Here is a 23,418-nt window from a genome sequence, read left to right as displayed (position 1 = left end):
ATCAGCTTCACCAACTTGCGTACAAGATACAAGAAGCTTTATTTCACGTCGAATGTGGCAATGGCTAACATATGATCTCAGGAGCTTGTACATGTACTTGCATTGTGTCAGTCAATATAGGATTTATAGTATCATTATTCTACCATCATAGCCATGTATAGTTATATAATCCATCAAGAATTTCTAAAGACGAAACTAGTCTTACGTGTATCTTGTAATAGAGACGTTCCCTATGTAAGTATGCTTTAATTGAAGAGACAAAAATCATTTTAAAACTTCATATCGAATGGTATTAGGCATTTTTTTCACCGCAACAATATCTAGATATGCCTTCTTTAGATATTCCGTATGCACAGCTTTAGGATAATAAGTATGGTTTCAAGCCAAAATAATATCGATGTAAGAAATTTGCTACATCTTGGTCTCACGATATTAGCAAATTTCCTACATCGATACAATGGTAGACAGTCAAATGGCTACTGATCAGATCTTGGTCTCAAGATGTAAAAAAATGTCCCACATAGAAGAGTCAAATACCACATGAAAAGCAATTCCAATGTCCTGATTTTGATGATTTAATGTTGTCGCTATTTGTTTTTTGGCATTTCGTCACTGCATAATGTATTTATACCTTAATTTCCAGAGTCACCTTCTGAAATGAGCATGGAAGATATTTCCGAGGTACCTCATGATACTGATGCTGGGTGTATTCCGCGGCTGTCCCGTCCCCTCGGGCCCCTGGAAACCATGTACCATCTCTACCACCAACGGGGAATGGACCTTATAGTGCAACTCATGTCCCTCAAAACAAGCGCGCCTGTGACTCAACTCATTGTCAGACAAGCGCTTGTATTCCTGATGAAGAAACACCCTATACTGCGAATGTGCATCAAGCGAACTGGTAACAGAGATCATGTCGGGTATATTTTTCAAGAAATGTATAAATATGCCATGGACTTACGAGTAACTAGTAATACAAACCATGAAGACATTCTTGCAGACGCTTTGCGCTTATCATTTGATTACGAGAGTGGGCCTCTTTGGAGAATAATTTATGTTGAACAGGACGTTAAAGAGCGCATGAACTTGCAAAACTCCCGACTTTCCCATAGTTTAGTGTTCGCATTTAGTTGTCATCATGCTATCGCAGACGGTATGTACCTAAAAAGGATATATACCGACTTTATTGAAATTATTCACTTTATTCAAAATGGATACTTCTGTGCATTATCATCCATGAAGAAGTCATTGTTTTTGCCACCAATCGAAAATATTTTACCTGTAATATTCCCCGATGGCAGACAAGAACGGCGTCACAGATTAAGGAGAAATAGTGGTCTATTTATGACAACTGGTACCGATACAAATATGACGACAACGCGTGGAAAGGCTATCGAAGCCTTGGAAGCTTATAACAGCAGCTATCTTTCTGAAATCGCTAATCTCAACACTATGCATAGACAATCCACGGGGACAATCAGATTCAAATTTACAGAGGGACATTCCAGAACATTTTTACTCAACAACAAGGAGAACCACGTGACTGTGACGTCATCCTGCGTCACTGCAGCTTGTATGTCCCTTGCCCGGTTGCTGGAGCCAACTATTCCGTCTGACGTCGACCGCCTGATAGTTCCTGTGGAAATCATGGTCAACCTAAGGCGCTACGTCACAGATCAAACACTGTTTGAAGACTACCCCGGATGTGCCGCCATTCATATCCCTTTAACCATTTCCGTTCCGTTACGACAAACGCACAATAATAGATCCTCGACTACGAGTTTCTGGAATCTTTCCCGGGAATGTTCAGACAAAATCTCCGATATTGTGTCATCAGGAAAACCTATTGAAATAATGAAGGAGGAAGCTGAGAATGAATTGAACCAGCAGCCAGTTAAAGGGAAATCCCCTTTTGTGATATGCCTTACGAACTTGTCGAGGGTTGATGACATGGTCAAACCTGAACTGAAGGAGAATTTCAGACTGGCGGCGTTCCCGAGTCTAACAAGGATCGCTGTGGATGATATGCCGATTTTCTTCATCAATGTATTCACTCTGAGTAAGGAATTAAACGTAAACGTTGGTTACTGTGCTAGCTATACCTCCGGACAGACGGCAGCACGGTACGCCTGGTTCTATAGCAACGCAATACGCCAACATAGCAGACTGTGATTAAAGACATGTATAGACATATTTCGTAGACTTTGTGTTTTCGCTTTTTATCCCTTATCTTTATGTACCTATTTCGGATAATCACATTTTACAATAGCGGATCAGTAATCGGCAATTTCCCCTAGAGTGCATTGCGGTTCCCTTCATTTAAGCAATGAACAGTGGTTTTAATGTTGTTATAGTCGATATGGCAGCAAGATGTATGTGGGCAAATGGCACGAGAACCCGTTAGGAACCAACGCAAAACAATCCCGCCTTTTTTAATGTGACATGACCCACTGGGTGTTATAGCCCTAGTCACTGGATGTTATACGCGTATGGTGGCAACTGCCTCTTAGCATTGTGTCAATGGGGGAAATGAGGAGGAAATGTAAATATAACACTATGAAGGGAACCGCAATGCACTCTAGAAGATATTTCTTCATCGCAGTCATAATCGAAATCTCAGACATGCGCATGCAGATTCATAAATACGATGGATACAGCTTTCAAAACGAAAGCAATGTCTTTTTTAGTTCAGACTAAAACTAGCCTAATAATATGATTTTTTGTCAAAATGTATTTGATTTATTTAAACAACTACTGTTTTATCAAACGGTGCCAACCTGCTAACTTATTGAAAACGTATTTTCAGCGGTACGTTTAGTATCGCGCTTTTCGCACTAGAAGTTTGGTGCTAAACTATGAGAGCTTATTTCTTTAGAAAGTTATTTGCCAACTCTTCTTCATTGATCTGAGCTATTAGCATTTTGAAATGCACTAATATTCGAGAACGTCAAATACTTTTACAGTAGTTTGTCAGCAACAACAATGCATGTTAAAGGAACAATATAGACAATGGAAAGAAAAATGAAGATATCTGCACAAAAATCAAATATACAAAGGGCAGTAACTTGCAAAAAGTACTTTATGAGAAATACCGATAACAAACTTCAATTGTCAAAATACAAGATGGCCGACTGTCGGCCATGTAGTTTTTTTTTGATTGGTCCCAAAATGCAATATGCATAACTAGGGACCAAGGAGAATCCACAGGTACTTGGGGTCAGGAACTAAAGTTATAATGGAATTGTCCAATTTTAATTTGTAACATCATTTCTTGTTAACAACCAGAAACGGGTGTTTTTTTAAAAGCGCTTTATAATCGATTCCAATGTTGTATCGGTGCATAAATAGACAAGAAATGATGTTACAAATTAAAATTAGACAATTCCATTATAACTTTAGTTCCTGACCCCAAGTACCTGTGAGGAGAATCATCCCTTCAGTACTTTCTGAGAAATAGCGATAAGAATTATTTACGGACGCAGGGCGATTTGAATAGCCAAACATCATCTGATGATGGTGGGCTAAAAAGCTACTGATGTGATATCAACCTGGTGGTTTAAATAAGTATATTTTCTCTTTTGAATTTGAAATCAAGGACACTGCTGACTCTTCCAAATTGATTAAGCTTATAAACACAGCAGAAATGCAACTTACGGGTTTAACTGAAATTACAAATCCACACAAACTTGATCAGATTAATATTTTTTAATCAATCCACCCTTCACACACTGGTTAAAGGTACAAACAATTTAACAGCATTTTCTTATTTCTAGAAATGAACGCAGGCACTCCAGCAATCACTTTTATTTTACAGATTTCTCTCGTAGACATATCTAAACAAGGAAAATGTCAAATCATCATGAAATAAGGAACTTCCCTTAATGTATTGAATACACAACTCATTATAATAATATGATGAAAGCATATTGAACTAGCTCTTTACAAATACTAAAATATAGAGAGAGCCTATATAGTATTTCTGGTGACATTATACATGTACACAGGTTCAATAGCTGAATCATTTTAAAGAGATGAAAAATATTCCCAATGGGATCTTGGCGCCCACCATTGATCTTTATTGGTTCTATGTAGGACTGTTCTTTCTCTTCTTCTCCATTTTTTCTCTTAAAATCTGATAAGGAAAAACTATATGTATCAAAACTAAGAAAGATCCAAGAAATAGTGATCTCGAACATCACTTGTCAAAATTAAAGATGGCCATATATCAGCCATTTTGTTGTCCCAGTTAGTAGTTAAATTAGATGGGCACAACCAGAGGACCAAGGAAAACCTACAGGTGATGTTTGAGAAACGTCATGATGTTTGAGAAACATCCCTTCAGTACTTTTCAGGAAATAGTGATAACAAACTTTATTGTCAAAATCCAAGATAGTCGCCAGTCGGCCACTTTGTTTTTCATTATCAAATCAATATCGAAAGGGCACAACTAGAGACCAAAGGGAGCCTACAGGCAAAGTTTGCAAAAAATATCCATCTAGTACTTTTCAAGATATAGCAATATCAAACTTCAACTGTCAAAATCCTAGATGGCTACCTTCAAACTTTAACTGTCAAAATCCAAGATGGCTACCTTCAAACTTCAACTGTCAAAATCCAAGATGGCTACCTTCAAAATTTAACTGTCAAAATCCAAGATGGCTACCTTCAAACTTCAACTGTCAAAATCCAAGATGGCTACCTTCAAACATTAACTGTCAAAATCCAAGATGGCTACCTGTCCAGCTGTCATTTTGTTTTTTTGCACAGACTCAAAATGAAATCAGGACAAGGGACCAATGGAAACCTGCATGAGAAGTTAGAGAAATATTCCTCCTATACTTTTAAAGAAATAGCAACCCAGATGACAAACCGGACAGAGGAGGATTTGTATATATAGCCACCATCATTGGGCTAACAATCAATAGCTATAACTGATTCACCCTTCTATTCAGTGAATGATGAAAAAAAAAACTTTTTACACTGATTAACATTTTTTCTTTCAATATAATTAAATAATAAAGCATTGATTTGAAATTGAACTACAGATAATATAACTTGCAATATACATTTTATGAAAAGTGCAACACAAAAATAAACACCAATTCCCCTATGATAAAATGAACTAAAAATCCGGCCACAGTCCCTCTTTTGCTTGATATCTTCTGTATACATTGTATACCTATAGCCATAATACTATTTTTGGCAGTTTGAATCAATTCAAAAAAGTTGAACATTCATTGCATTGAATTTGTGGACAGTGTATATATAGATTATTTATCATATTAATCCTACTGACTGAGATTGGCATCAATATCTGATTCAGTGTTCTAAACTTCACAATGATGGACCATTACAAAATTTGTAGAACAGGAAAGTATGGGTTTTTCATTTTTAAAGCATTATCACATCCTAAAACTGTATAACATAACATCTAAGCACTGGCTACACTTAGCAATTTGGTTTTAAAACATTTTCGTGTCCTACAACTGATATAACATAATACTTCACAATGAACACTTATCAATTCGGTTCACTCCATCAATGTTAACTGTCAATAATAGATGTAGATCAATACCAAAGAACAAAAACTTAACAAATATAATGTTACTAATTCAAATAAAATATTTCGGGCAACTACGAGTATACCATTTCCACTGTGGAGAATAAGCCAACTGGCAATTTTAACTACATGTACCTACATGAAGCGTTACAACATGCTACCTTAATATAGAAAAAAAACATATAAAAAACAAGACTCTGCCTATTACTTAGTTTCGTCTTTCTAACTGTAGTCAGTGTTCTGTTGGCGTTAGTTAGTTACTGGTTTACCACCTACATGACTCTGCCTATTACTTAGTTTCGTCTTTCTGACTGTAGTCAGTGTTCTGTTGGCGTTAGTTAGTTATTGGTTTACCACCTACATGACTCTGCCTATTACTTAGTTTCGTCTTTCTAACTGTAGTCAGTGTTCTGTTGGCGTTAGTTAGTTACTGGTTTACCACCTACATGACTCTGCCTATTACTTAGTTTCGTCTTTCTAACTGTAGTCAGTGTTCTGTTGGCGTTAGTTAGTTACTGGTTTACCACCTACATGACTCTGCCTATTACTTAGCTTTGTCTCTCTGACTATAGTCGGTGATCTGTCAGCATGAGGGAGTATATAGACCTCTGTTTTTCAACCGTCTGTCCTGTAACAAGTTTGTGAGTAAAGTTTTAGAAGACGGTCTACGGTCTTAAAAAGTGTCTTTCCCTTTCTTTACCCTCTTACATGACTGCTTTTCTATTGGTACATATTAGGTAGAATTGTAGAAATATTTATACTACCAAACACTTTGGTTTTTATTACATGAATGATATTGCTAGATTTCCACAAAGTCAACATTGTTTCTTATAATGACTTATCAAGTTATCTGCAACTGAAATATTTTTAATGGGACCACGATAGCTCAGTCAGTAAGAGCGCTGGCCACATAACGTCATAACATGACACTTTTATTTTGTCAGAAATTCAATGAACACATGATAACCAATAATTTACATGTGTATGTCATCTATAAGATAGTATATAACCATATTGTCATATTGCAAAAGAAATCTAAAGCATTTGTCCAATCCTCCAGCTGTGATTTTTGATATTCTGAGACTTCACTGATAATATAAAGTCAGGCGCAGGTAATATAACATCACATGCAAATTGCCACATGGCAGACAGTATTCCATGAAAAATACAGTCGTTACATCAATAATTATTTGGTTGAATAAAACATTATGTTTTTATATATGATTTTCAGCTTACTGTTAGCTTTCGTTCAAAACAGGTTTTGCAGTATGACAAATTTGTTAAATGGAAGCTTTTGGTTTGTTTTTGTTTAACGTCCTATTAACAGCCAGGGACATTTAAGGACGTGCCAGGTTTTGGAGGTGAAGGAGAAGCGGCCTACGGTCAGCATATGGCAACTGCCCCACGTAGGTTTCGAACTCGCAACCCAGAGGTGGAGGTCTAATGTTAAAGTGTCGGGACACCTTAACCACTCGGCCACCGCGGCCCCAAATGGAAGCCAAAGGAAGGCTTGTGAAATATGAAATTCAGTCAGGTAATATGAGACCATACTACCTACCTAAAACCTAAATATTATAATCACATTCCTAAAATTTGATAATGGAAAACAATTAAAAGCTGCTGTGTATGTAATTATGCTTCTCGAAACTGAACACATGATTGGCCAAGTAAATATAAAATTAATGGCACAAATTGCTTTAATACCAGCAGTTTCTTTGTACCGTATACTGAACACCACAACTTCACATTATTTCTTATTATTCTAACAGATCAGGGGTTTAATGTATTGGAATTTACAAACACACAAAAAAAATCTCTAGATATTCAATTAATATTTTTGTGATTTTATTCCATCAACGATAATAGGTAAAATATATCTACGTTTTGTGTCTTTAAGATTAAGAATATCTTTAATGTAAAAGTGGAGAGTTTTAGGTCATTATGGTTATCTCAGACTGGTAGGAATTTCCCCTTAGTATAATGTTAGGATATGTCTGTCTGCTTTAGAGAGTGAGGGTTGATAGCTAAGAGTCTCGGTGTGAGTACAGTATTCTAATTACCCACAATTCCTTTCTATTACAGTTATAACAAGTCATTTGATAATATATTAATATGATACATGACACCTTCACACACTATAAATAGCAGCCCAAACATTACAGGTGCTGACAATCCCAAGTAGAAAGCACATCTGGGTGATAATCTGCCCTAAGTACGGTCAGAGACATATGCCGTAAATCAAGAGATTCTTTGTGTAATGTAAGAACCATAAATCCAGATTGAAGAGTGTCCAGTTTAGACACTAGACTGTAAACAATATATTTCATTGTGTATAGTAGATTCTAAACAACAAATGCATGTCTATGTAAGTACCAGGTAAATAAGACATCAACTTTTAACATACTTAATTCACTACAATCCGATTAAAATCAATCTTGATATGCGCTTCAGTTCTGTAACAGTAGTTTACAGAATGGGTGTATAGATCAAGATATGATTTCAAACAAGTTCTAGATAAAATTCACTTAATGAGGTTGTCATGAAATGCATTGGTTATTGTGTGTCTGCATTAAGATACACAGACTTTGATTGAAGCTTACATCTAACACACATAGCACACCCTCGAACACACTACAAATGTCACATCATCAAATTTACACACATCAAACCATAGACATAACAAGAGGCCCAATGGGCCTGCATCAGAAAGTGGGTTTAAGGTGAAACATTTACTTGTTGTGGTATTGTGAGTTTGTTTTGTAAAGCAGAATTCATTGAGAGTTGATTGTTGTGGGGTTTATTTATACACTGATTTAATTACATACATGGTAATACATGTATACTGCATGAATGCAGTTGGCAACAATATTCCATATTGTATGGAATATACCTTGGTCTTTTGGTTATTTAAATATCATACAAATATTTGACTTCTGAGACCTTGAAAAACATGAAGTTTGAATATCAATACCCTAGGTCGATAGCTGTTCCTCCCAGTATTTCACAGGCCAAATGTCATCACTTCAATCTTTTCGATGTTTTCAGAAGAACTTGTTTAATGGTTTTAAATAAATTTGACCCCTGTGACCCTGGATAAAGAATAAGGTCATTCATTTAAACATATCTGGTAGCCCTTCATCGCAGCATATGCCACAGGCCAAATATAAAGTCAAAGGGCCTCCTGCTTATTGAGAATTCTGAATAAGAAAGAACACATTCCTGTCGAGTGCCCCGACAGGAATCGAACCCTGGGTCTCCGGCATGATAAGCCAGGGCTCTACCTCCTTAGCCAAAGAAGCATGATCCTTTACTGGAGTGACAGAGACCGTATTTAACACTGTACAAGCCACACTGACCATCCCTTTAACAAGAAAAAGGTGTTTTTTTTATGAGATATAAATTTATTTTACCTCTGTGACCTAGAAAAGGTCAATTTAAATATGTTAGCATAATATATATATTCGATCCATGTGACTTTGAATGAAGGTCGAGGTCATTCATTTCAACAAACTTAGAAGCCCTTCACCCCAGTATGCTACAGGCCAAATATCAGGTCTCTGGTCGGCCTCTTGGTTATTGAGAAGTAAGACAGATGGACAACGGACAACAGACGATGCCCTTCAGGCCAGGTGAGCTAAAAAACACCAGGAACACTTTTATTTGGGTGCTCAAAACAATGTTAGTACATTACAGGATGATTATTAGTGTGTTAATACTTACATGTATTCTTAATACAAAGAAATGATTTTGTAATTATTAAATGGATTTTCATTTTGTAACAATAGAATATATTGAATTTTATTTACATAAAGGTTGAACAACTTAACACAAGTAAACATGGCACTGTGAAAATTGTCCCCCTACCATCTCCTTCACCACACAAGTAAGGCAGGCATGATAATGTATTTTACTAATTCAGTTGTGATGTTATTACGCTAAATATAAATGGAAATGAATAATGAAAATTGCAGATAGGAAATAATATATATTGCATAATAATTTAAAAATAATAACAAAAACAAGTATAAATACAAAACAAGAGGCCCATGGGGCCTGTATCGCTCACCTGGTTGGATTAGACCAAATGTCGAAATAATGTTCATATTCAATTTGTTTTATTTGTAAAACTCTAACAATGCTATATATGGTTGTAGTGTGGGAATCCGAACTGCTTTGAAGATTAATGAAGTCCAGACTCTCTAAGGTCTGAAAGACCTCAACAATTGTTTATAGAACATGCATTCATCACTTTATGACTAGTAGCGATTTAAAGGAATTACCTCTATTTCCCCTATTGGAACCCACCCCTTTGGCCCCTCCGGGGTCAGAGCCACCATTTATGCAAAATCTGTTCCCCTTCCTCCAAGGATGTTTCTGACCAAATTGGGTTCAAATCCATTCATAACTTTATGACTAGTAGCGATTCAAAGGAATTACCTCTATTTCCCCCACTGGGCCCCGCCCTTTTGGGTCAGAGTCACCATTTAGGCACAATCTGTTCCCCTTCCCCCAAGGATGTTTCGGAACATATTGGGTTCAAATCCATTCATAACTTAATAACTAGTAGCAATTTAAAGGAATTACCTCTATTTCACCTATTGGGCCCTGCCCCTTTGGCCCCTCAGGGGTCAGAGTCACCATTTATGCAAAATCTGTTCCCCTTCCCCCAAGGATGTTTCTGACCAAACTGGGTTCAAATCCATTCATAACTTTATGACAAGTAGCGATTTAAAGGAATTACCTCTATTTCCTCTATTGGGCCCCGCCCCTTTAGCCCCTCAGGGGTCAGAGTCACCATTTATGCAAAATCTGTTCCCCTTCCCCCAAGGATGTTTCTGACCAAATTGGGTTCAAATCCATTCATAACTTTATGACTAGTAGCGATTCAAAGGAATTACCTTTATTTCCCCTATTTGGCCCCGCCCCTTTGGCCCCTTGGGGGTCAGAGCCACCATTTATGCAAAATCTGTTCCCCTTCCCCCAAGAATGTTTCTGACCAAATTGGGTTCAAATCCATTCATAACTTTATAACTAGTAGTGATTTAAAGGAATTACCTCTATTTCCCCCACTGGGCCCCGCCCCTTTGGCCCCTCAGGGGTCAGAGCCACCATTTATGCAAAATAGGTTCCTCTTCCTCCAAGGAAGTTTCTGACCAAATTGGGTTCAAATCCATTCATAACTTTATGACAAGTAGCGATTTAAAGGAATTACCTATATTTCCCCTATTGGGCCCCGCCCCTTTAGCCCCTTTGGGGTCAGAGCCACCATTTATGCAAAATCTGTTCCCCTCCCCCCAAAGATATCTCTGACCAAATTGGGTTTAAATCCATTCATAACTTTATGACAAGTAACAATTTAAAGGAATTACCTTTATTTCCCCTATTTGGCCCTGCCCCTTTGGCCCCTCGGGGGTCAGAATCACCATTTATGCAAAATCTGTTCCCCTTTCCCCCAAGGATGTTTCTGACCAAATTGGGTTCAAATCCATTCATAACTTTATGACTAGTAGTGATTTAAAGGAATTACCTATTTATGACTAGTAGCGATTTAAAGGAATTACCTCTATTTCCCCTATTGGGCCCCGCCCCTTTGGACCCTCGGGGGTCAGAGTCACCATTTATGCAAAATCTGTTCCCATTCTGCCAAGGATGTTTCTGGTCAAATTTGGTCAAAATCCAATAAAAACTTTTTGACTAGTAGCGATTTGAAGCAAATGTTGACGGACGGACGGACGGACGGACGACGGACGCCGCGCCATGGCATAAGCTCACCGGACCTTCGGTCCAGGTGAGCTAAAAAACTATACACATAAATACGTCAATTCTAATCAAACAAAAGACAGTTTTACAGTACGCAAACAAAGAATATTTCCTTAGGAAAATTAAAATATGTCTTTAACCACTCCAAACAATATACAGGTGCTGTAAAATCACTTTATTTATTAATAATTTATATTGTATATATTTAATAAATACCTTATTTGGCAAAATAATACCCCTTCAAACACATTCACAAATACATTTTTTTTTCAAACACTGATATAGAAACGACTTCAAATTTGATAATGATAAACCTTAGAGTCATGGACTACCCAAGACTCATAAATCCATAACCAATAACTTGGCTACCATCAAGGTGTTATCTTCGGTCAAATAATTGCAAAGCATTTGAATTTACAATAATTGATACTCCTTTCGTAAAAATGTGAAAATAAATCCCATATGAAAAATAGGTGATTTACAGTATTACTAACAAATAAATCTAATGTCAAGAATGAACACAATGGAAAAGCATTCTGTACCTTGATGGACAGGATAAAGACAATTGTATATAATCATCCAGGTAAAAATGTAGATTACTCTAGAACCTTGTTTTGTACTGTTTCATATGTCTTACAAACTGATAGCATCGTAATACTTTTATTTTGATTTTTCCTTCATTCATTTCCATTGAAGAAAAAAAAACCTAACATTTCGAACATTCTTTTTTCAATTTCAAACAGTCTACTTTAAATAAATTCTGTTTCCAACTTATGCATAGAGTTAAAATATCATAATACTGATTTTCTTATAGTTTTTTCCTTTTCAGGAAAAAGAGTTACATTTGAATGTATTGTTTTCATTGATAAACAATTTTAAGTCAAATTTCTGTTGTTTCATGGTCACATGAAATTGGACTAGAGAGCTAGACAAAATAAGTCTTACCAAAACGTTTTAAAAGCTCTGGGATTTCAAATACATTCTGTGCACATTACTCTGCAATATCAATAATGCTATGTGCAAGAACATCAAGGTACAAATATGGTGTCTAAAACAATTACTCTCTCCACTCAAACCTAAATACAAAATCTATCGTCCTCGGTAACCAAATCGTTACTGATAGACCCACAAATCAGCTTAACACAATGCTATATGCCCCGACCATGGTTGGAGCATATATTAAATTATTTGAATTTATCCTCGCATTTACTTCTAATCCTTAAACTGGACAGTTTAACTTTGGTCATTGTAAATGCAATTTTGTTTTAAAGCAATAAGTAAACGAAATATATATCACAACTGTAAAATATACCCCATAAAAGTGTAAAAGTTATACACATGTAAATATGTATGTCTGTGATGCCATATGATTATGTAATAAACTTTACATAGTATGCCCAGTTAAAAATCTTCACATTAAGCTTTTCATTATATGTTAAATTCCACTTATATTTGTATATATCATAGGGAATATTGTACTTATCATAGCTACCGTTGTGAATATCCTATTATAACATTTATAAAATGTTACCTTCTGTCGGAATATCATTTAATACTGTACACGTGTGTCTATAACCCAAACGTTTAAACATAAATGACCCTCCTACTATCGGGCTCCTTATACATGTACATAGTTTCAGACCTCTTTGTCGACCTGATATTCATTTATTTATGTAATTAATCCATATATACCCTGCAGTTGGACAGAGCCGAATCTATATTTCAGAAACTGGCCATCCTAAAGATTTGATTTCTGCCAGATGAACTGATTTTCAGGACTTACTGAGAAATTGATGGAATTGTCATAATGTGATTTCATTAATGTAATGAAAATTTACAGCTGAATTATCAGCATTGAAACATGGTTCCAGAGTTCATGTTGGAGTAACAACCAACTAAATACAATGTTAACTGTATTGGTTAACAGAAGGGAAGAAGGGGAAAATACAAAGGGAAAAGAAAAATGAAGAGAAACGAGGGGATGAGAAAAAGGAAAGGAAATAACTAACAGCAGTGCTGCAGGCCTTTGGTAGAACAATATTTTCCCTATTCAATGCAAAACAGAGATTCTTGTATCAAAATGTATAAAACATCAAAATGTAACAATCTACTTATAAAAGTAACTACATTGTATATCTACATATCATGGTAAAAATACTACAAATTTCCATCTGCAGCAGTTTAAAAGAAATTCAAAGTCAGATCATCTCAGAATGTAGAGATCAGTATAATAGATTTCGGACTAGGATTGAAATCAAAGCGCCAAGGTCGCTGATGGACAGTGAAATTATGTTTAATCAGTGACTGATATTGTAATATAAACAAGCCGGAGGGGAGGTGTTTCAGTGTCACTGTAATAGTTATACATGTAGCTTGACAAACTGGCCTGTGGACAGCAGACATCTAAAAAAAATTTTAATCATTACCATCCTAGACTGATTTTGTAGTTACAATATAATGTGGATATCAATTGGGGAACATCCGCTCGTAGATATTATATCAAAAGAAAGGATCGGGAGAGAGAGAAAGAGAAGAAAGAGAGATTGGATCAGGATCAGCACAGTTGAACGATTCGTAGAACTAGTGGAGATAACTTAATAGACAAGGGATATATTTATGGCATGGACACTAAACATAACTAATGTAATACTTCAAATGCTTGTGTCATTGATAATGATATGAACAAACTCGTTATAATTCAGCACCACTTCTGCAGATCATTGTAACATTTTGATTATAAACAGAACAATCTGAACAGAATATCCAAATAGTCTTACTATATGAATTAGGATTGTCTGTATGGTTTCTACTTTACAAGTAGGAGATTCAGTTCTTGACTAAGACTTAAGAATTGGTATAAAACTGATTTGAGTGGGGAGGCTACTCATGATAAACAACTGATATATGTAAAAATAAATAAGGACTACAATGACAAAGAAAATATGAATTTGGTCAATAAATCAATATTAAATAAAAAAAAAAAAAAAAAAAAGGAAAAAAAATAATGGTTAAAATGTTTTCTGATTCAGAAGGTATGAAAATATCCATATTAAGACATTTCAGATTAAAAGCTGGTAAAAAAAAATGAAAATAAGCCAATCATAACATTGTAGAATAAAAATGGAAAAATATTATTTGAAAATAAGCAAATCATCTCACATATTAAGACTAAAATGGAATAAAGTTTCGGAAATATGGAAAAATATAGATCTGAAAAAATCATGACTATTTAGACTATATCAGATTATACCTACAACTCAGGCAGACTAACCACACTGTAACCACACACACCAGACACAAGCTCTCTGTATATTGGACAGTTATGTGATTTTTATATAAAGCTAAAATGGTCTGGAAAATTATGTACATAACCTTGATATGCTCTCCGTAAAATAAATTAATTTGTAAACAGACGTACAATAAATGGTAAGATTCAGCAGGAGCATAATGTTTCGTAACTTTTGAGTCATTTTCTCGATTCGTAACGACTAGTTAAAAGTTTCAGACATACAGTAATTCATGACAGGAGAATCCTCTCTAAATATGAAAGGATTACGGATATCACTTTTAAAATTGCATTATGTTGCTTATATCACATAATCATACACCATTAGCGTTGTGTACATTACCTAAAGGTGCTAAATCGCCGACAAAGAGTTGACATTATCGATTGAAACAAATTTGAAGCTGTATTTTTTAAAATAAAATGCCAAAAGATATATATACTTTTATGCTATCACCAGCCTCCAAAAGGTTTTATTTTGTCTGTTGAATTAAAAATGGATAAATAATTAACTGCATCCCGAGGAATTTTTTTACTGTGCTCTGCTTCCATATCTGGTATATAAAGTTTGGTCATTTGTCCAATAACTGATCATTATAAAAGCAATTTTGGAATTTTGTTTTTTGTGTTAATTAGATAAAATTCTATACCCTGGATGCCATTTTCAGCATCTGTCGGCGATCTAGCATCTTTAACAGTTTTTTTTTTACAAAAGTGGATCAAAGTATGAAGTACAATGTTATATAATCTGTACTGTTTGAGCCAATTAAAGCTAATATTCATGAGAGCATTCAGCAGTAGTTGTAATCATGTAGTGTGGCCTGTGCTAGGATCCCTCAGTTGAGCTTTGTCTTAGCAATGGCTGCCCAAGGTCAAACTGACCACTCACATTGTCCTCCTCCATTAGACAATCGTCTACACTAGATACAGACTTGAGAGGGGAGGAGCTCTGAGACTTCAGACTGATTGTGTCCGTGTCCGTGTCTGGTGGTAGGATATGGTCGTTATCTTTGGGGTCGATTCGGGACAGCTGACTCTCCAGCTGGACATAACCGGTGGACAGACTGTTCGAGGAGGGACTCACCGGTGGCCAGTCTGGACATGCGTCTATTTCCTCCTCAATTTCAGTGTAGCGATGAACACCAAGAGTCAGCCACTTTTTAGCGTAATAGTTACATCTCTTTCGTACGAATATGCTGTCAAGCACAAACATCTAAAAAAAAGAATGGAGCTTTTTCAAAAACATGGAACACACAAGCACTGTATCAATTTACAAAGCAATGTGAACACAAATCAATAAATTTTTGGTTGATCAAGTGGTAGATGTTCAGCATTAGAAAGGTTAATAAAGTTAATCTTGGTTGTTTTTTTCAATTTAAAAAGACTTTTCCTGTATAATATCTACCCAACAAGAAGATTCCAGATACCTGTTTGCTCATGTAGACAAATGAGTTCGTAAATGTTTTAATGGAACATATAAATAATTTATATTGACAGACGTTCATATGTTGATACAGGCTTTGAAAGTCTTTGTCAAGGTTAGTCCTAAAACAACATAAAGTAACAAGGTCTGTCAATATTTCTTAAACATTACATTTATATTTGCAGATAGCATCTATATTGAAGATGTATTGCCTGGCTTTGGGAAAATACCACTTGGGAATTTTTGTGCAAATAAGTGTTAAGTAGAGGGAAAATGGGTCACATAATTTAATATTAGATTGCCGTTTTTGCATCGTCTCATAAATAATACCAGATTTACTGAACTGGGAACATTTTCATTTGGAAAAAGAAAACACGGATGGAAATTAGACCTAAATTTAATTTGGACCCAAATCATACATATATACCAGGTACCTTTTTAATTAATCAACATTACCAAGGTACTGTATGCATACAATTTATCATCTCAAAGATGTCTTAAGATTTTTGTTATGTTTCAGAAAAATGGACTTGCTTAGAACTAAAATCATGATTCTTTCTTTTGATTACATTATCATGGTGTGTTGACAACTTACCTCCAGCAAAATGGACAGGATAAGATTTGCAGCAGCGGCACCCACATACAACAGACGATACGGGATGGATTCTGGTGGCATCAACTACAACAGCAGTCAAAACGGTCTTAATTAACTAATTTAAAATAATTAGGAGTAAACGACATGACCTACACTGTCACTCCTAATTACCAGCACATGTATCGCTGGGTATGCTATATAAGCTGTGCCTTGATGACGGCCTGTCTAAAGCTAAAATATGTTGGGGTAAGCGACACGACCTACACCGTCACTCCGACACGACCTACACCGTCACTACTAATTACCAGCACATGTATACCATATAAGCTGTGCCTTGATGACAGCCTGTCTAAGGCCAAAGCATGTTGGCACCCAGTTGCAGAAGAAAAAATTAGAATAATTATACTGATAGGAAAAAGGAGGTGCTCTGCTTTTACTTCATTTGATTAGAAATAACGTTATTGACAAACATCATTTATTAGTTTTAACGTCTAGAAAAGCACCTGTTCTGACTGTCTTGGTGAGAGTGTATCATCTACTCAACAAGCTGTCTAGTGAGATCAGCAGACAAACCAGTTGTTACAAATTGAGGTTTGCACTTTACTAGAAGTATGATATTTTTCTGTCCTACATCAAATTTTTTTTTAAACTGCTTGTCATGATCTATGGACATTACAAATGTTATAAAACAAAATTTGCATGACTACTAAAACAAATATCTACATGTTATTCAAATTTATGCTATAAAAATTCTCTCAAGACATGAAAATCTAGCAAAACCTACTGCAAGACAAACTGTGCCATTCTTTTTAGTTCAATAGACATGTTTTTATCATTTGATTTTATATTGATTTAAATAAATCATTTAAAACCTAACTAATTAGGATGTCAATACAAACCAGCTTTCTCTTAATATTTCACTTGCCTCAAGGAACTCTAGAGCTCCCTCTGGTGGGTAAATTGTCAACCACATCGTTAGCAATGTACAGGTGATGATATTCCCTAAAAAGAAATCTGAAAAAAAACAACCAGAAGTACAATTATAATAAGAGAAGATAAAATAGAGTGTAAACTATGTGATGTTTTCCCCCCAAATAATGAAATCTGACCTTTGACCTCTAATCTTAATTTGACCAATGACTTTCACTACCAAACTCTTATTAGTAAAACTAATGTTAAGACACTTTAGTGTGAATATGTATTAAATTGGTTGATTCTGTTCATGCAGTTACTTGCAAACAAGATTTGTATTTCAGAAATGGTTTATACATGAAGTATCTTGTACACAATCTTTGCATGGATAGACGGAAGAACAAACAAACAAGAAAAGATAACTCCTGATGAATGCCCTTACAGGAATCATACTTGACCCGCATAATTCGCAGCTATAAGTACTGAGTTTTCATTTTACATCAGTACGATAATGGTTTGATAAATATGGATCCTGCTCTTAAGGAAAATCAAATTTTAAGTGAGAGACACTTTCTGTCTGAGAAAAGTAAAATAATACAAAAATGTACATCAGTGATCAACTCACAATTAGTAAAAAGTCGCTTCCTGTATGGTGGTCCCTTGGCAAATACTATGGCCAAAATAATATACTGGTAGGCAGAACCGTAGAATACTGCTGTGTTCTCGTAACTGGTGTAGTTATCATCTGGATTCTCCTCGTATGGTTTAAACCTGGTCAAAATCAAACAATATCTTTCTCAAATGAGAGAAAAGACCACTAAACTGATTTCTATCCTGAGTAAAACAATAACTTATTTCCACAGAAAAGATTAGTCCCAACTATTTCAATAAAATTTATATCCAACTAGAGCACTCCAGCAATAATGAAATTCTATGAGCACCTAGCTATTATAATGAAAGTGTTTAAATCAAATAATTTCTATGGGTGGTCACTGTTTGGGAAACCTGTAGTCCTCCAGTTGGGTAGGAATTTTACTTGAACAAGAGGCCCATGGGCCTTAACGGTCACCTGATTTTTGAAATATTTCAGTAAATTTGAATGAAAGAATGAATTTCAAAACAAATAAAACAAATGATAGTCAAAAATGTGATTTCCCTATAACTATAGTAAAGTTTATCCCCTCCCATGGGGCAAACGCAAGACCCCAGGGCTAGGAAATTCACAATTATGGTAAAGCACCTTAAGACCCTTCGATCTGTGAAGAGTATTTAATTCTACCTTATTTGGGCTGTAAGAAGAAGATTTTTAAAATTTCTGTTAATTTGACCCTTTTTGGCCCCGCCCATCAGCCCCTGGGGGTCAGTCAGGGCCAACATGTACATACCATCAAACTGTCATCCCAAGCTGATAATGTTAACGAAGTTAGAATGAATTCCAATAAAAATTCAACAAATAATAGTCAAAAATGTGATTTCCCTATATAAACTATAGTGAAGTTTACCCCCTCCCCAGGGGCAAACATGAGACCCCAGGGTCATGAAATTCACAATTTTGGTAAAGCACCTTAAGATCCTTCCATCTATGTAGAGTATTTGATTCTACCATATCTGAGAGTAGAGAAGAAGATTTTTGAAATTTTAGTCAATTTGACCCTTTTTGGCCCCGCCCATCAGCCCCTGGGGGTCAACTAGGGCCAACCTGTACATACCATCAAAGTGTCATCCCATGCTGATAATTCGATACAAGTTAGAATGAATTCCAATACAAATCCAACAAATAATAGTCAAAAATGTGATTTCCCTATATAAACTATAGTAAAGTTTACTCCCTCCCCAGGGGCAAACATGAGACCCCAGGGTCATGAAATTCACAATTTTCGTAAAGCACCTTAAGACCCTTCCATCTATGAAGAGTATTTGATTCTACCATATCTGAGAGTAGAGAAGAAGATTTTTGAAATTTTTGTCAATTTGACCCTTTTTGGCCCCGCCCACCAGCCCCTGGGGGTCAACTAGGGCCAACATGTACATACCATCAAACTGTCATCCCATGCTGATAATTTGATACAAGTTAGAATGAATTCCAATACAAATCCAACAAAAAATAGTCAAAAATGTGATTTCCCTATATAAACTATAGTAAAGTTTACCCCCTCCCCAGGGGCAAACATGAGACCCCAGGGTCATGAAAGTCACAATTTTGGTAAAGCACTTTAAGACCCTTTCATCTATGAAGAGTGTTTGATTCCACCTTATCTGAGAGTAGAGAAGAAGATTTTTGAAGTTTTAGTCAATTTGACCCTTTTTGGCCCCGCCCCTCAGGCCCCTGGGGGGTGGGGACCATATAATTCACAATTTTGGTTCACCCTCAGCCATGGAAGCTTCCTGTAAAATTTCATTGAATTTAGTTCAGCAGTTTTTAAGAAGAAGTTGAAAATGTAAATTGTTTACGACGCACGACGCACGACGCACGACGCCGGACAAAAGGCGATTGCAATAGGTCAACTGAGACTTCGTCTCAGGTGACCTAATAACCCTGTATAGAAAGAGAGTTATACTTGATAGTTTGTCTGTAACTTACCTTGGCTGAGTTTGTATGTGTTACGTACCATGGCTGAGTTTGTATGTGTTATGTACCATGGCTGAGTTTGTATGTGTTACTTACCATGGCTGAGTTTGTATGTGTTATGTACCGTGGCTGAGTTTGTATGTGTTACGTACCATGGCTGAGTTTGTATGTGTTATGTACCGTGGCTGAGTTTGTATGTGTTACGTACCATGGCTGAGTTTGTATGTGTTACGTACCATGGCTGAGTTTGTATGTGTTATGTACCGTGGCTGAGTTTGTATGTGTTACGTACCATGGCTGAGTTTGTATGTGTTACGTACCATGGCTGAGTTTGTATGTGTTATGTACCGTGGCTGAGTTTGTATGTGTTACGTACCATGGCTGAGTTTGTATGTGTTACGTACCATGGCTGAGTTTGTATGTGTTACATACCGTGGCTGAGTTTGTATGTGTTACGTACCATGGCTGAGTTTGTATGTGTTACGTACCATGGCTGAGTTTGTATGTGTTACGTACCATGGCTGAGTTTGTATGTGTTACTTACCATGGCTGAGTTTGTATGTGTTACGTACCATGGCTGAGTTTGTATGTGTTACTTACCATGGCTGAGTTTGTATGTGTTACGTACCATGGCTGAGTTTGTATGTGTTACATACCATGGCTGAGTTTGTATGTCTTACGTACCATGGCTGAGTTTGTATGTGTTACGTACTGTGGCTGAGTTTGTATGTGTTACGTACCATGGCTGAGTTTGTATGTGTTACGTACCATGTCTGAGTTTGTATGTGTTACGTACCGTGGCTGAGTTTGTATGTGTTACGTACTGTGGCTGAGTTTGTATGTGTTACTTACCATGGCTGAGTTTGTATGTGTTACTTACCATGGCTGAGTTTGTATGTGTTACTTACCATGGCTGAGTTTGTATGTGTTACGTACTGTGGCTGAGTTTGTATGTGTTACTTACCATGTCTGAGTTTGTATGTGTTACTTACCATGGCTGAGTTTGTATGTGTTACGTACCGTGGCTGAGTTTGTATGTGTTACGTACCATGGCTGAGTTTGTATGTGTTACGTACCATGGCTGAGTTTGTATGTGTTACGTACTGTGGCTGAGTTTGTATGTGTTACGTACCGTGGCTGAGTTTGTATGTGTTACGTACCGTGGCTGAGTTTGTATGTGTTACTTACCATGGCTGAGTTTGTATTACTTACCATGGCTGAGTTTGTATGTGTTACGTACCATGGCTGAGTTTGTATGTGTTACTTACCATGGCTGAGTTTGTATGTGTTACATACCGTGGCTGAGTTTGTATGTGTTACGTACCATGGCTGAGTTTGTATGTGTTACGTACCATGGCTGAGTTTGTATGTGTTACGTACCATGGCTGAGTTTGTATGTGTTACTTACCATGGCTGAGTTTGTATGTGTTACGTACTGTGGCTGAGTTTGTATGTGTTACGTACCGTGGCTGAGTTTGTATGTGTTACGTACCGTGGCTGAGTTTGTATGTGTTACGTACCATGGCTGAGTTTGTATGTGTTACTTACCATGGCTGAGTTTGTATGTGTTACGTACTGTGGCTGAGTTTGTATGTGTTACGTACCGTGGCTGAGTTTGTATGTGTTACGTACCGTGGCTGAGTTTGTATGTGTTACGTACCATGGCTGAGTTTGTGTTACGTACCATGGCTGAGTTTGTATGTGGTAGAAGCAGAAGACCTGTACAGACATCTGTATTCCTATCTGTATGACCAGAGACATGATCGGTAACAGACTGGTCAGTCTAAATGGCGGTGGCTCCTTGGCCAGACTTTGGTGAGCCTCGGTCCTTCCAACTGTAACAGAATATTACCTAGTTATGTCACATGATGTTAGATCAACCAATCGGAATAGAATAATGTAAAGACATCAGCCAATCTGAAAAATGACTCCACAGAAGAGGACGAGTCGCCTGCGCAGAAAGTTGGATGATTAGAAGAGTTATTGCATAGAAATAGATTATCTATTCAAAGTAAGACAAATTTGCTGTTTTTAGTAACAGTGACCTTGACCTCTGGACCTGAAAAGCAATCTCAAGCAAGCACTTGTGGTAAGTAAGATCTGCATGAAGTTTGAGGTTAATTGGCCCAAGGGAACTTTGGTTAACGTACGGAAACAAATTTTCTATTTCACGGAAACCTCTGGACGACGTTGCCGCCGCTGAAGAAGTGATACATATATGTCGCCTTTTTTTATGACGACACAAAAACGGAAATGACAATATGTAAGTGATAATACCAACCAATGAAAATAGAATAGTAATTAAGGACATGATCAGCCAATCAGAAGAAGGGAAGATGATATTAAGTGATTATATCAGCTTCTAATTAATGTAAAGGAGATAGGATGTATCATTAGCCAACAGATGGAGTTTTGTGTAATGTGATACCATATCAAACATCAAGAGGAAGGGAAATTATGATGACATGCATGATTAACCAATGGAAAGAAAGGATTGCATCATGTGATCATGATGATCAACCAATGGGAGGAAGGAGAATACTTACATGTAATACTGAGTGTGGATACCAAAATTAAATCCACGTACAAAAACTCAAAATCTGTCATGTTGGCCCCGATCTGGAAACAATTAAAACAATTGTAATCTGCAATCTAGTTCACATGATATGTTCATTTCAATTACTGTGGAGAGCTTGAAATTATTTCAAGGTCAAAAGAAACTTGTTATTTGCCAAAGGTTTTAAGATTATCCCTACTGTTTTATGTATATTGTGAACAACTTAATATTTCCTTTAAATATTACTGGCCTGTTAAAAAATCGATGTCTTCTATATATCGCTGGACTCATGTTTACGACAATATCAGTACTGTAATAAAGGATGCCACATATCCTTAATGACAACATTAAGGTCTATGTTGTGTAAAATGTTCTAACTTGTGAAAATGTTAAGTAATTTTACTACTTACCCAATACAGTAAACAGACAGATATAAACTGTGTGAGACTGTAACAGGCCATGTACTTGAATATCCCAAAGGACGTCACTAAGGCAGCTCTTCCCTGACTGTAACACATAGTAATTATTATTTTTTTTAAGTCAATCATATCCCATCCAGACGAATTAGGGTAAAGTGTTTTGTCTCTGACTGCAGTGCTCATGCTAGTAAAATATAATGTATCTAATTACTTACAGGTTGTAGTACTGCAGTTTGAGTTGTGCTAATAACCTGTTATATTTCTTTTCAGTGACTCATTTAATCCATCAAAAGACAGATTGACGAATTTAATAAATATAAGGCTATTTCATATTGTTTCA

At 36.3% G+C, this 23,418-nt stretch overlaps 2 protein-coding genes across 2 annotated transcripts in view; one reads left to right on the top strand and one right to left on the bottom strand.

Annotated features, from left to right (window-relative positions):
- The first annotated feature begins 648 nt into the window (after window positions 1–648).
- LOC117344524 lies at window positions 649–2,180 on the top strand. Its single transcript, XM_033907291.1, has one exon. It carries the CDS (start codon window positions 658–660, stop codon window positions 2,170–2,172), a length of 1,515 nt encoding a protein of 504 aa, XP_033763182.1. The 5' UTR covers window positions 649–657; the 3' UTR covers window positions 2,173–2,180.
- Window positions 2,181–15,143: 12,963 nt separating this feature from the next.
- The window catches only part of LOC117314679 (probable cation-transporting ATPase 13A3), a 41,604-nt gene continuing 33,329 nt past the window's right edge, over window positions 15,144–23,418 (bottom strand). Inside the window, exons 26-32 of the mRNA XM_033868768.1 lie at window positions 23,070–23,166; window positions 22,649–22,721; window positions 21,787–21,937; window positions 18,159–18,304; window positions 17,547–17,635; window positions 16,622–16,705; window positions 15,144–15,816 (exon numbers count right to left, since the gene is read on the bottom strand). Coding sequence (XP_033724659.1) covers window positions 15,430–15,816; window positions 16,622–16,705; window positions 17,547–17,635; window positions 18,159–18,304; window positions 21,787–21,937; window positions 22,649–22,721; window positions 23,070–23,166 — 1,027 coding nt within the window. The 3' untranslated portion in view covers window positions 15,144–15,429. The remainder of the gene's footprint in view (window positions 15,817–16,621; window positions 16,706–17,546; window positions 17,636–18,158; window positions 18,305–21,786; window positions 21,938–22,648; window positions 22,722–23,069; window positions 23,167–23,418) is intronic.

Source organism: Pecten maximus, chromosome 16 (genome assembly GCF_902652985.1).
Source record: "Pecten maximus chromosome 16, xPecMax1.1, whole genome shotgun sequence".
In the NCBI taxonomy this organism is placed as follows: domain Eukaryota; kingdom Metazoa; phylum Mollusca; class Bivalvia; order Pectinida; family Pectinidae; genus Pecten; species Pecten maximus.
The sequence above is the reverse complement of the archived record's forward strand: the minus strand, read 5'-3'. Positions and strand labels throughout refer to the sequence as shown.

Coding starts and splice junctions, on each gene's coding strand:
- LOC117344524 (XM_033907291.1), top strand. CDS start 658: ATGAGCATGGAAGATATTTCCGAGGTACCTCATGATACTGATGCTGGG.